This window comes from Poecile atricapillus, chromosome 5 (genome assembly GCF_030490865.1).
Source record: "Poecile atricapillus isolate bPoeAtr1 chromosome 5, bPoeAtr1.hap1, whole genome shotgun sequence".
Classification (NCBI taxonomy): domain Eukaryota; kingdom Metazoa; phylum Chordata; class Aves; order Passeriformes; family Paridae; genus Poecile; species Poecile atricapillus.
This window is the reverse complement of record NC_081253.1, coordinates 23081475-23094332: the sequence shown is the minus strand read 5'-3', so window position 1 is coordinate 23094332 and position 12858 is coordinate 23081475. Positions and strand designations below refer to the sequence as shown.

Sequence of the window (12858 nt, the reverse complement as noted above, 5' to 3'; positions counted from 1 at the left end):
TATAAATCCTCAAGTATAACTTCATTCTTTAGCCTCGGTATTTGTTGTATTTGTACAGTAAAAAGAGTTGACAAACAGCTACATGATTTTTCCTGCATCTTTTGTTTGCCAACGTTCACGTTACAATTGCATTGCTTTGGAAAATTTTTAAAGAGGAAATATTTACCTTCTCTTGCATAATTTGTTGGAATGAAGTCAAGATTTTACTGTGTAGCATGCTATGAAAAGAATATACATGGTAATTGCTGAGGGTCAGATATTTTGGCCCAGTGACTGCAACTTTTAAAAAAATTCCTGTGACTTTGAAAAAGGAAAAGTTCTCATTATATAACCTCAGAGCAATGAGAGGGAGCAAGGGGAGGAAGTGGTGAACATATGGGGGAACACAGTTCTAATTAACTTGGTACTACCCTTAATGAACCACTTTCTCAGTTCAGTCATCTCTCAGAAATGTAGATTCATAAAAATTTTCTCAGGTATAAATTTCACCTGTTTTCCTGCAGCGTATTTTCTATGTCACAATAAAGGTAATGTAGATCTTAATAAATCATTGTGGAAGTATATAATACCTTTGTTCATTTATTTGTTAAAACTTCCCTCAGAGAATTTGAACATTTCTGTGAATTTTAGGTAAACTAAAGTTGATTTTGTGAGTGTGGTATTGTGTCTACTTTCAATCAAGAATAGCTATAAATGCACAGTTTTTAATGGGTGTGTGGATATCAGCCACAATTTTAATTGCCACAAGAAACTAGATTTCAAAAAGAGTGATTTAGAGAGATACTGCATTCACAGCAGGACTCTGAAATCTCATGGTTTTAATGTTTTGCTTTGTAAACAAAGACATAATCAACACTGGTTACTGCTGTGCTGGCAGACTGGATTTAAATACCCTTTATTTAAGAACTCAAATGAGTCCTTAAAAAAAATTGCTGGAAAATTCCAGCTGTGTTCTGTTTAGATAATCTCAAAAAAAGGGAAAAAAAAGAGTGACAGTGACATAGTCTCATGATGCACTAGTATTTCTTTGAAGGAAAAAAACATTCATTCTGTTGCAGCAACAATCTTAACATAATGCTTCCTACTTTCATGGGGTTTTTTTAATAGTTTATACTGGGCATGCTTTACTTCCTCCTTCTTTTAACCATACTGTAGAGCAGGGAATGCATCTGGGAGTTTTGTATTGTTCTGGTTCTTTCTTGGTTTACAACGCTGATTTCCCCACACTACAGTTACAGTTTTGAGCCTACAGTTACTTCAAGATCCCAAAATGTTTACATCTTTCTGATGGCTCCCTTATAGTGAAGATTTAAGCCTCAGTCCCACCACCCTTACAAGAAAGACCTTAGGCATATAACTAACCTACACTCCCTTCCTCCTTCCTCATACACAGACACCATTTAAGAAAATGGTATTTTATTTCTTTATATTCCTTTATTTTATTTATATCTTATTTAATTTATTTATATTGCCTGACTACAAGATGTGGAGTCATGTGAAGGGGTTTTTACATAAGGTACCTAAATTTGGAGGGGGAACGGAATTAATTCTTTTAATTTTTCAAGAGAAGCAGCCAGTCTGAGGTCGCAGGTTTGTCAGTAGGCAGAGGGAGGATGAGTCATTACCCAGATTGGATCAGATGTGGCTGGAGCTGCAATGGAGAAGGTGAGTTCCTCTCAAATGACTGGTAAGGTATGGTTACTTCTGCATCTTCCTCTGGAGACTTTCCTAGGGTAAAGGAGTCATTTTTGTATGTGTGTTACCATCTGTGGTCCAGAGGAACTGTGTCATGAAAAATTACTGCCAAGACTTTAAGGAGGTTACACATGGTATCCAAGGAGACTGGAGCTCTGGGTTATGGATATTCCAGATCAATTGGGTCATGAGACCCACTTAATATTCCTAATAAAGGAATCCTTCTGTTTGTGTTAGAAGCTTGACTGAGACAAAAATCTCAAAACAATAAAGTGCAGTGTTAATTTAGAGTAATGCGGAGCAAATCCAAAGTCTCTAAGCAGCATGGTGGTAATCTGCCTAGCTTAATTTCATAGAGAAAATAGGAAGTTCATAAAATTGCTAATATCACATTTCAAGACACCAGAGACTGGAAATTACATGCCTAGAGTAAATAGATTAAGAATAACTGTGAAGCAATTTAATTGGAAAACTGTCTGTTAGAACCAATTTGGCTTGGCCTGCACACAAGTATGTGAGGGAGACTTTAGGCAGGGGTGAAGGCTGGGTCATAGACAGATGAAGGTGAACTTTTATCCTGCAGTTTTTTAATTGCTCCAGCTTGATGATTTTTCTGTGCTTACTCACCAGTTTGCAGTATAACTCTACTGGTTCCTACCAATAATTCATGGAATATTTAACAGTTGACAAAACTATTGTCTGAAACTGTAAGAGCGATATTTCAGTACCTGATTATTTTTTCCCACAATGGAGGAGCAGATCTGTTCTTTCTAACCTTTGTGGATGTGGACATCGTGGGATGTCCAGCCAAGAAATAATTTGCAATTAACAAGTTGTCTTCTGACGTTTTGTTATGATATCATGTGAAAACCATTGGTGAAATACAGCTATCATTCTATTTTGAAGGTTGCTGTCAGATAAAATTTTTTACAGCAGACTTTGTTGAGGTGAAGCCTGTGTCTGAAAGACCTGTAGGAACTGCCTCTTCATGGTTTTATTTGCACATGCTTTTCCGTTTGCTCTAGTTTTTGCTTAGTTTTTATGTTCTGCTGCCTTAATGGTATAAAGTCAAGATGTGGTTTGATCATTATCACTGTCACCATTACACTCAGATTTTTACTTTTTTTTTTTTTAATGGTAAAAGTCATTCTGCTATGAGATGCAACATGACTTCACAAGGTAATCCAAACTGCACAAGTACTGGAATCCAGCCAAAATTATCCCAAAGAGTGGCTGAAGCCCACTTAATGTTTTGCACTGGAATACAAGCTAATCATGTTCTGTTTGTGACCTACTGTTAAATGCCTGCAAAGAGTAGGCAGGGGTGTAAACTTGGTTCTCTTGCTTGAAGTGAAGCTGGAGATCACATATTTCTGGGTTTCTGGTGCATGCAACGCAATGGGGGTGGCAGCTTGCACATGCTAACCTTCAACAGCTAAGAACTGAGTTGTTTGAGCTGCTCTGGATGGCTAATAGAGAGGTCACACAAGGTCAGCGCAAATATGGGAGAGTAAAGCTTATATTCTTCTGCTTTGCATTGGTGCCTCAGTCCTACAGTATATAGGAAGAACAGAAAAGCAGCTAAGCTTATTGCAACTAGGAGCTCACTTAAGAACTGAATTTATTAATACAGGGCCAAAATGTCTGCCTTGTGATGCCAGCAGGCCCACCCTTGGCAAAAATAGCCTTTGGCTCAATATATTTGGGTTTAGAAGTTGATGGGCACCTGTTCGAGAGATGCTGATTTTTGTTTCATAATAGCATAAAGAAAAGATTTCACCTTTAAACAGTGGAGTAATGATGGCATAGCAGTTCTAAACTCTGTCATTTAATATACATTTCAGTAACTTTCTATTTCAGAGGAGGCCAGTGCTAACTTCTGTTAAATATTTTGGAAATGTGGTACAATTTATATTGAAGTGGAAGAAGGACATTCTTTATGTGATAGAGATGCAAAAAGTTCATTTTTATTGTAGGATGTCTTTGCGTGTTCTTCTTGTGTTAACATCTGCTTTATACTCCCAGTGTTAAGAATTCTTAGTTTGAATTCTGAGCTTGTCTTCTCTTTTTACTGTAATCTCACAGGTGGAATATAAGTGGAACCTCAAGTGATAGTACAGTGATTCAATAAACCCAGCTTTACAGCTCTTTAAGTTACAAGTCACAGAAAGCAATGTTTTTATTCAGTACAAACTGATGGTGATGATCAAAATTTCTTCAATTTTGATGGGTTAATTTGTATTGATCAGTTCTTGTAGTGGTTCAGGTGTCATCTGTCCTTCCACAGTTGGCATGAGGCTAGCACAAAATCAATCTCATGTGCTTTGGGTATTGCAATAGAAATGCAATTACTTGCCCATCCTTCATCTGAACCAAATTTGTACTGGATGATACGGTAGTACATGGTTTCAGTATTAATGATGGCCAAAATAATGATGCGGTCAAAGTTGTAGAGAGGCTTCATTCTGCCTCTCATGTTTGTTGCAAATACCAGTTTTTTAATCTTTCCAATAAGTTTGGTTTTTTTTCGAACTACATAGGGGGACAGAAAGTAAAGAAAGTGTGATGTACAGCAATGCACTAAATGATAAAATTTTCCCTCATGACTTTTTCACTGTGGAATAATTAATCTTACACCTTCACTGAAACAATAATTCACACAGCCTTGACTAATACCTTACCAAACATGATTCTTTAGCACTTCCATGGAACTGATGCATGAAATTCTTGGGTGCTTAATATCAATGATTTTTAACAAATTTTATATTAGATAGAGAAACAATATATGCCAACTAACTGTATGCAAACAAGTTATCCTGAGTTTCAGGCTTCAGTAAAGGCTCTCTTTGTCTTTCAATGTGATGAACTTAAAGAGAACAGATTATTTTCTTTAGTTGGTTTAGTTGTGTCCTTTAAAACACAGTGACTATTGTTTGGGGTTTCTTTTTTTGTTTTTTGGTTTTTTTGTTGGTTTTTTTTTTTAGTACAAGGGAAACAGCCAAACTTCATACAAAAGTTTGGACATAGAACTCTGCAAGAGGGAGAAGATTTAATCCTGCATTGCACTATACATGGGAAGCCCAAACCACATGTCTGCTGGACAAAGGATGACATCCAAGTGGTATCTGGAGATATCAGTGTATGTTCTAATGTTCTTGAATTTTTTCTTGTGAGAAAGGTAATTTATATAGCTTTATGCTACTAATGATCCCTTATGTGTATTCTCTTGTTTTACAGATTGAGAAATTAGGAGATACCTATTATCTTTTAAAAAGAAATGTAGTCCTTGCTGATACTGGGAGATATATCTGTGTTGCCAGCAATGAAATTGGAAAGGCACACTGTTCTGCTTTCGTGACAGTGATAGGTGATTTGTCCTGTCAGCTGCATGCTTCTTGACACTCTCTTGCCTTATTACATGAGCAACTTGTTTCCACTAATGTACATATATTGTTTCAGAGAAAAATAAACCCCCCAAAACTTCCCGTGTCACTCAGGCTAAACCACAGTGGGAAGATGGATACTTTTCAGAAGAGGTAAATGTCACCACAGCTGAGCTAGTACAAGCCCAGGATCCACCATGTGAGAGAGATGAAAGGCCAGTGGCTAAATGTACTCCAGTAAGGTAACCTGCATCTTACTCCATGCTACAGCTTCTACTACTGCAACCACTGTAAGGACCTTAATTTACAAAGCACATATCAAACACGCTTCCTAATCTATGAATTTTAGGGCAATGTATGTTATGTGCATAATATGTAACTCCTGTTTTCACTTTATTCTTCATCCAAAGATATATAATTTTTAGATCAAAGAATTTGTAATGTATTAGAGAACTGAGCCTGTAAAAGGTACTTATGTTTAGTGAAATATTTTTTGAAATCTAGGCACTTTAATCTAGATATTAGTATTAAATTGAAGAGCTTAAAACACAAAGTATTCCAGAAGTTCAAATTGATGGAGCTAAGTGAAGTTTCATTAACAGAATATATAAGCAAGGTTTTCTACTAGGCAAGTCTTATTCTGAAGAACAATTAGCAATCCTAACAAGAGAGGAACTGTTGTTCATTAGTTGATTAAAGATAACAATACTTCCCACTGTGTCATTTCAGATTAAATATATCAGATACATGAAGTTACTAATCTCTGTGACTCTTAGCACAGAATTAAATGTCACCTCATTAATTTAGGCTCTGATTTTAAAAAAAAGAGTATTTTTGTCTTTAAATCACTGAGGTTTATTTATCTAGATGTAGTGCAACTTGTAAGCATAAAGGAAAGTTTTGCATGTGTTGATCCAAAAGCTTTGTCCTTTTCCCTGTGGGCTGCCTGCACACTTTGCTTCATGGCCAGGTGAGCCTTGATTCCACATATTTTGTTCAGGGCTTTTTTCCATATTTGATTTGGCAAATATTCCTAAGTAAAAAATTACATGCGAGATCATCATAATTTTACTTAAGTCGCATAGAGAATTCAGTATGATTAAAACACATATACTATATTAAAAGATTAGATTTATCCTATTTTTTTTCTCATCTGTTGTTTATAGCTAAAGTGTCTTCTGGTCAAGGAGATGAGATTTAGAATATTTTATGCTCTCTGTGTAATCACTGTTTATTTGATCTCTAATCTTTTATTTTCACAAAACCATGAACTGTCTATGCCACCATTAAAAATATGGGCAATATTAACTGACCTTTTTAAAACAGGTTTAAAGAGAAACTCTGGTTTCAAGGAGTGCATCTTGAACTTGAGAGGCCATAAGAGATTAACTTCAATTTAAGACATGATCCCATTCTTCTGCTGGATGCAGTGGAACAGAAGATGGACTGAACTGCAAGATGCCAGATTCCTGAGCATGTTTGTGTTGTTTGCTGTGTCCATTAGTAGATATTGGCCATGGGTGAGGAGCAATGAATTTTGGGTGCTATCCAATATATGTCTAGATTCAAATTTGTATTTTTTTTCTTTACAAATAAATCATTATTAATATTCATCTGTGCATAACATTTATTAGACAGTGGTTTACAATTCTTCTGGGCTTGCTGTGGTTTGTTGGACAAATCTAACAGAAGGTGATGATGGAGAAAATAACCACTCTTCTTCAAAACTGCAGATCTCCTTGGTGATTCACTAGTACCCAGTATTGTATTTTTCTACAAGTTCCATCAGTTCTATTAAATCCATCATCATTCCATTCCCATTAGCTAATATAGAGAATTAGGATTTAAAACAAAATGATCTTATAACTGCAGAGTTCTTCAGTTTATTAAATAGAGTGTTAATTGTCATATCCCTAATGTCTTCAAGGAAGAGGAAGTCTCTCTAAGCATAATGGAGAAGTCTTCCACTGCAATGCTTCTGCTTTCAGGACTAGATTAGTGTGACAATGCAGTCCATTTCCAGTTGGTGCCTGCCATTGCAGCTCAAAGGAGTGGACTATGAAGTGATACTAGTGCTAGCTTCAAAGCACATTTTTAATTTAGCCAAGGACTCTTCAATAATAGAATTCCTTAAGAACCACAGTGTCTATTCAGGGTATTAACAAAACCCTGAACTGGAATTGAATCTTTTGGATTGTAGGCCAGTCATTAGCATGATGAATTTTTGTCTCCGTCTCTTGAATTCAGATTTTAGGTGTGTTTTCCAATTTATTGCAAAGCTTTTGGTAAAGAAAGACAAGGACTTTTGTACTGTCATCAAGTTGCAGCATTGGAAAAGGTAGTTCAGGAAAAGCTCCATTTTGGATGGCTGTTTGGCTGCCACAACTGTAAACAAAACAGTTGCCCTTGCAAATAACAATTCTTGAGCTTGATCCATCTGATTCAGATTTTCAAAGTCTTACTTTTAAAATTTTGTGAAATGATTCACACTTCCCAGACTTCTGCTTAATTACAGTCTTAATGGCTTGGCCAACACCACAGATGCACACAGATTCCACTTGTACTGTGCAATTCCCTGCTGTACACACAGATTCCACCTGTACTGTGCAATTCCCTGTTGTCCAGCATTCTGTCATTCTGTATATGCACATTGATTAGACCTACCCTGGTTTTGCATACCACTGCAATGCACTCACACTTCTCACAGGGAGCAGATAGGGATTTAAGCAGTGCAGCATTTTTGTGCTTCATCCAAGTAGATGTCATCTGTGCAAAATTGGCACTGAAATAACATATTTAAGAATTGCTTAAATTGTAATATTAAAACATTAGACATTTTTCTCCATCAAGATGCAGGCTGAATAGCAGAAACAAATTTATCTCCAAGTTGAAGTACAGGCAGAGAGGAAATGAGCTAGAAAAAAAATATCATGTACATGTCTTCACCTGATCACATAAATCACTTGCTTGACGTTATGGAAAAGTCAGTGGCATCCTGCCCGCAGAAGAGTCACAAGGCTATGTATATGTGCACATAAATATAGTAGCTGCAGACTGAGGTACTTGCTCTGCATATTTACCCTGTATCTTTCATGGATTTTTCCAAAATGCTATGAAGACAAGTGTCAAACATCTCATGGATCCTATGCAATTACCTTTTCCAGCTAAGCCCCTTTATATTTAGGATTGTCACAGAAAACACTGTGTTTCTAACTGTACTCAAATTCAGAGGAATGAAAAAGTACATAGAAGATGCCCATCCCCTTCTTCCCCCCAAATTATAAACCCCCTATAATTAATGTTCCTTTCTCAGCTGGAACATTTTAGTATGGCATATATGGTTTCCTATTTAGAAGTTCATTCTGTAAAAATGGAAGTGTAGAATTCAGTGCTTGCTGATCTTGGATGCTCATCAAATTTAAACTATTGGGTTCTTTTTGCTTTTACTCAATTGATAGACTATGAGAAAAAAAAATTAATATTTGAGGTTTTTTTTCCCTTTGATTCACAAAATATAACTCAGGAAAAAAAAGTGTCAATGCTTCTTTAAATAATAATATGTGGGGTAAACCAGAAATCTGTGTATCTGTTCTTACTCATGGTTTTCTTATAAAATAGTAGAAAATGGTGTTTATAAATAAATAAAAATCTATCAACCTTCTCTTGCCAATGAGCAACACAGCTATTGCTCCACCTGTTCCCAGAGAACAGCTCTATTATGAAAAATGGTATGCTTGTTTCTTTTCACTTTACAAATCATAGATGTCCATAGATTTATTAAAAGTTTTCCAAAATTGATGAAAAATATGCATCTATTAAATGCTAAGGACTGTCTAAATGTTAGATAAAACTTGTCCCCAGTAAAATGATGTTAAATACTGCTTTATTGAAGGAAATGGAACACTTGAATATATTCTTTACTCTGGGGCCAGGCTTTGGTAGTAGGGCCTGCTCTCTAAAGTGAAGTGCTGAGAAGGTAAGTTCCTTCTTCCATATATGTAAATGCGTGAGGATGATGCATAAAGAAATAATATACAAGGAAAACTTGTCAAAAGTGACATCTATAAATTTCCTTCTAGGTATTTCGAAGGGGCTAATATAAGTGACTCCTATCAACATGAAGTTAATGAATAGGAACCATTATAATGAATAGTTTCCAGTAAGCTGTTCTCATATGAAACAGATAAAGTAATTTCAAAACTCGCTTAGTGCCTTAGTTTTGTTTTCTACTATGGGAGCAACTGACAGCGCCTTCTTCAGTAAAAATATTTTGCAAGCAGGCTCTAGTTTGCACTGAAAAAGGTTGATGTATCTTGCATATTCAATTACAGTGGCTCAGATAGGAATCACAAGCACCTGAAAAGGCAGCAGCCTTTCAAAAGCCAGCTGCAGCAGACAAACATGGATATTCTTGTGTATATAACGCAATTTATCGCCTGTATTTAAGGTTATAAAGTTTTTGTTACAAAGTACTGTTTGCAGTATTAGCAGGGAAAGAAAAGTTGATAAGGGTGGTGGAAATATAATTTGATTTTAAGTCCGGATTTAGTGGTTTAACAGTTAAGAATTTTTTAGTTTTCTCTAATTTTAAAGAAATTGGGTGGGAGAAGGGAAAGTAATTTTTTTTCTGAAGTATACTTGGAAAACTGGAAATTCAGCAAGAATATAATATATGAATGTATTTTGGGTTATGTTTTGTCAGCTCTGTAAGGACGTAGGACAGCATTTTTTCAGTGAGAAGTTTTATGTGAAGTTTCATTTCATGACTCTCTTGGTTCACATAGTTGATTGACGGAGAGAGTAAAATGAAAATAGTAAAGGAAATATTATCATTATTTTCTAGGAATGAATGGAAGTAAGGGTGATGAAAAAAAATGGAAGGAGAGAAGGGAATAGGAAAGGTACTAATCCTTTTCACACGGTTTAAAACTGGCATTTGTAGCTAGACCAAGGCACCATCCTACATTGGCTGTGCAGCTACTGCAGAGTACACTGATAGTACAACACTAGTAGTTTTTGACAAATAATGAGCAAAAGTAAAGACTGTGAATTTTAAAAAAAAGTATTAAGAAATTGCTCTTAAAAAATCACAGTAAAAATTTTCTTAGGTGGAACTTTGAAATTTTTAGTGTTCAAGAAGAATGAATTTGTCTTTAAGCTCTGACTAGAGTGTTCAGCTTTCAAGGCATCTTCATGTGGGCCTACTGCAGCAGTTCCACTGATCAAGTCATTAGGATTATTACAGTTAATCAAAGGGAATCACACAAAGAGATTGCAGGTGTCCCCACCACAATGCTTCACTGTGTTAAATATCACCTGCTACTCCTAAAATATGTTGTGGCCTACAATGTATGACATGTACTAAATGTTGCCAATACAGAGTTTATACTTCAGGCAGTAGCAGACTGAGGCAGATGTTGAAATTATCGTAACTATCACAAATTTAAATGTCTTCCTGGAAAAAAAAAAAAAAAAAGTCTTTTTTATTATCTGTATCTTTTTGTTTCATGCTGGAGCAAAGAAATAATGTCACTTTTACCAGCAGTGTCTTAGCTACACAATAAGACTGAAGTCGTTCTTCTGGTTTTTCTTGTGTGACACTAAACATGCAGAAATCATGTGATATCGATGTGACAGAAGGCATGCAGGATCAATAATTCATATTTCCTTGAGAAGATGAGGTAAATATTCCACTGTTCTGAAATAGCATTTCTGTATTTAAAGTAAAAAACTGAGAAGGTACAAACTTCTGTTGGAATGGAAACAGATGCTTAAAAGCAAATGTAAAAGTTAAAAAAAAAAAGAAGGAACTTATTTTTAAAAATACTATATATTTGTATTTGAATGCAGGAATTTTTTTCCCTTGTAACTATTATTGTTATCAGTCATTGTTGACTTGATGAAATAGAAAGATACGAATTTCTGACCATCTCAAAACTTCAAATGTGACAGGTTTTATATTTCTGTAATTTAAAAATTATTGTATGTTCATAAATTTTTTAATTTTTTGTTTGATTTAGACATCATCATAAAGCTGGCTGCATTTTTTAAGTTTGCAAATACTAGCCTGTGTTTTCCTTCAAGTTTGATTTTTCACTATTTAAGTGTTTAACTACAGAGAAAAACAGCTGTCTGCTAATTTAGCAGGCCTCTGTTTAAAAATAGAAATTTTAACCCTTTACATAAGTTTCTTTGGACATTTTACGTCTTTTAATACAAGCTAGCTTGAGCTCCCCCTCACTGCGTAGAGTTGCATTTGCTGTCATACTAAGTCTTGTACAGAGGGTTTAGGTTCACTGAAATCTGTTTGCAAGAAGAAATTAAAAATGAGCTGTAGTTCTCTGCCTTTCAGCTGCTGTGGGGGTTCAGGTAGTACCAGTGTAGAGACTAGTTTGTGTTGCTGTTGATACTGCTGCATGCCAAGAGCAGCCATGAAGTTGCCACATTATGGGATGGATAAATTAAAGGACAGATCAAATTTCTCAAGTTATTTTATGAGATCACAGCAATATGTCATTTCTTATTTCTTTCAGATCAGCGAACGATAACACTCCCTTGCAGAAATCGTAGCAGAGAAACTCTTTCTCTCTCTCTCCCCTTGGTGTTTTCTGCCTCTCTTGCTGGAGGTTTCCTTCAGGTTGTTTTCAAGCACAAGTGCAGCTGTTAGTACAAAAGTCCAGTCTGTGTTTACATATTTGGGTGTTCTCAGAGAGGTCCTTTTCGATGTGGAACTTGGTAACTGCAGATTGAAGTCCTCCTTTTCCTAAACCAGCTAAGCACATGCTTGATTTTAAGCAAGGAATTTTAAGTAGTCTTATGTGCCAGTTATGTGCCTAAAGATTTTGGTAGATAGGCAGGAATAGAACAGGCAGATGAGGTGGTGTGGTAAAACACCTCCCATTCCAGTCATCAGCAAGAGTAGTCTTCTAACTCTGATGTCTGTTTCTGAAGCAACCTCTCTAAAGGCATAATTAGCTGCATAGTGGCAAAGCTGGGCTAGCGGAAGCTCACAAACCAATATGCTGTTCCATGGTCTGAGGTCTGCACAAGGCCTACACAGGTCTGGAAAAAAGTTGTTAGACTTAATATTTTCTTTCTTAAAAATGTCAGTATTTGTCTATTTCAATTTCACAAAATTCATGTTTCTGTGAATTGTATGCTACTGTTTGTTATGCTTAACTGCTTGGAACAAACAGCAGAAAAATTGTGAAGGAAACAAAAACAGCTCTAGAGCACCAAATCTATATATTGCCAAGCACAGTTTTAGAATTCAAAGTTATGGGAAAAAAAATAGTTCAAATGGTGTATTCTAATAGTGTGCAGCCACTTGTCTGAGCTCAGCTTACTTATTTAGTCTGGTGATTGACATATGCATTTGGTGTGGCTTCTTGGATGTTTTATAATGAAAGAAAGACTGAATCTCACTGATATGATGACTTCTGACTTGTCCATATGCCCTGCTAAAATGCTTTTTATTGCTTTCTTTGTCTTGTGATTATGAATTAGGAAATTTGCAATGTAAACTGCACTTGGTAAACTAAATCGAATTATAAATCAAAAGCTTTGGAACGGCTGAGGTTTCCTCAGTGAATCCCTTTTGTGCCTCCAAAATTAGCATTGTCAATCAAGACCAACAGGTGGTGTATGGTTACAGAGAGTGAATCCCCTCTCACAAGATACTTTCTTTCAAGAAACCAATCAGAACCGGCACTGACATGATGAGGCAGACCTGTCAGCAGAGCTGGGGTATATAAAGCGAAACAACTATGTTAGCACTTCT

General features: G+C 35.9%; 1 protein-coding gene across 1 annotated transcript in view; it reads left to right on the top strand.

Annotated features, from left to right (window-relative positions):
- Window positions 1–6721, top strand: part of CCDC141 (coiled-coil domain containing 141) — a 61158-nt gene extending 54437 nt beyond the window's left edge. Inside the window, exons 27-30 of the mRNA XM_058840443.1 lie at window positions 4680–4834; window positions 4933–5062; window positions 5155–5320; window positions 6405–6721. Coding sequence (XP_058696426.1) covers window positions 4680–4834; window positions 4933–5062; window positions 5155–5320; window positions 6405–6459 — 506 coding nt within the window. The 3' untranslated portion in view covers window positions 6460–6721. The remainder of the gene's footprint in view (window positions 1–4679; window positions 4835–4932; window positions 5063–5154; window positions 5321–6404) is intronic.
- The last annotated feature ends 6137 nt before the right edge of the window (window positions 6722–12858 follow it).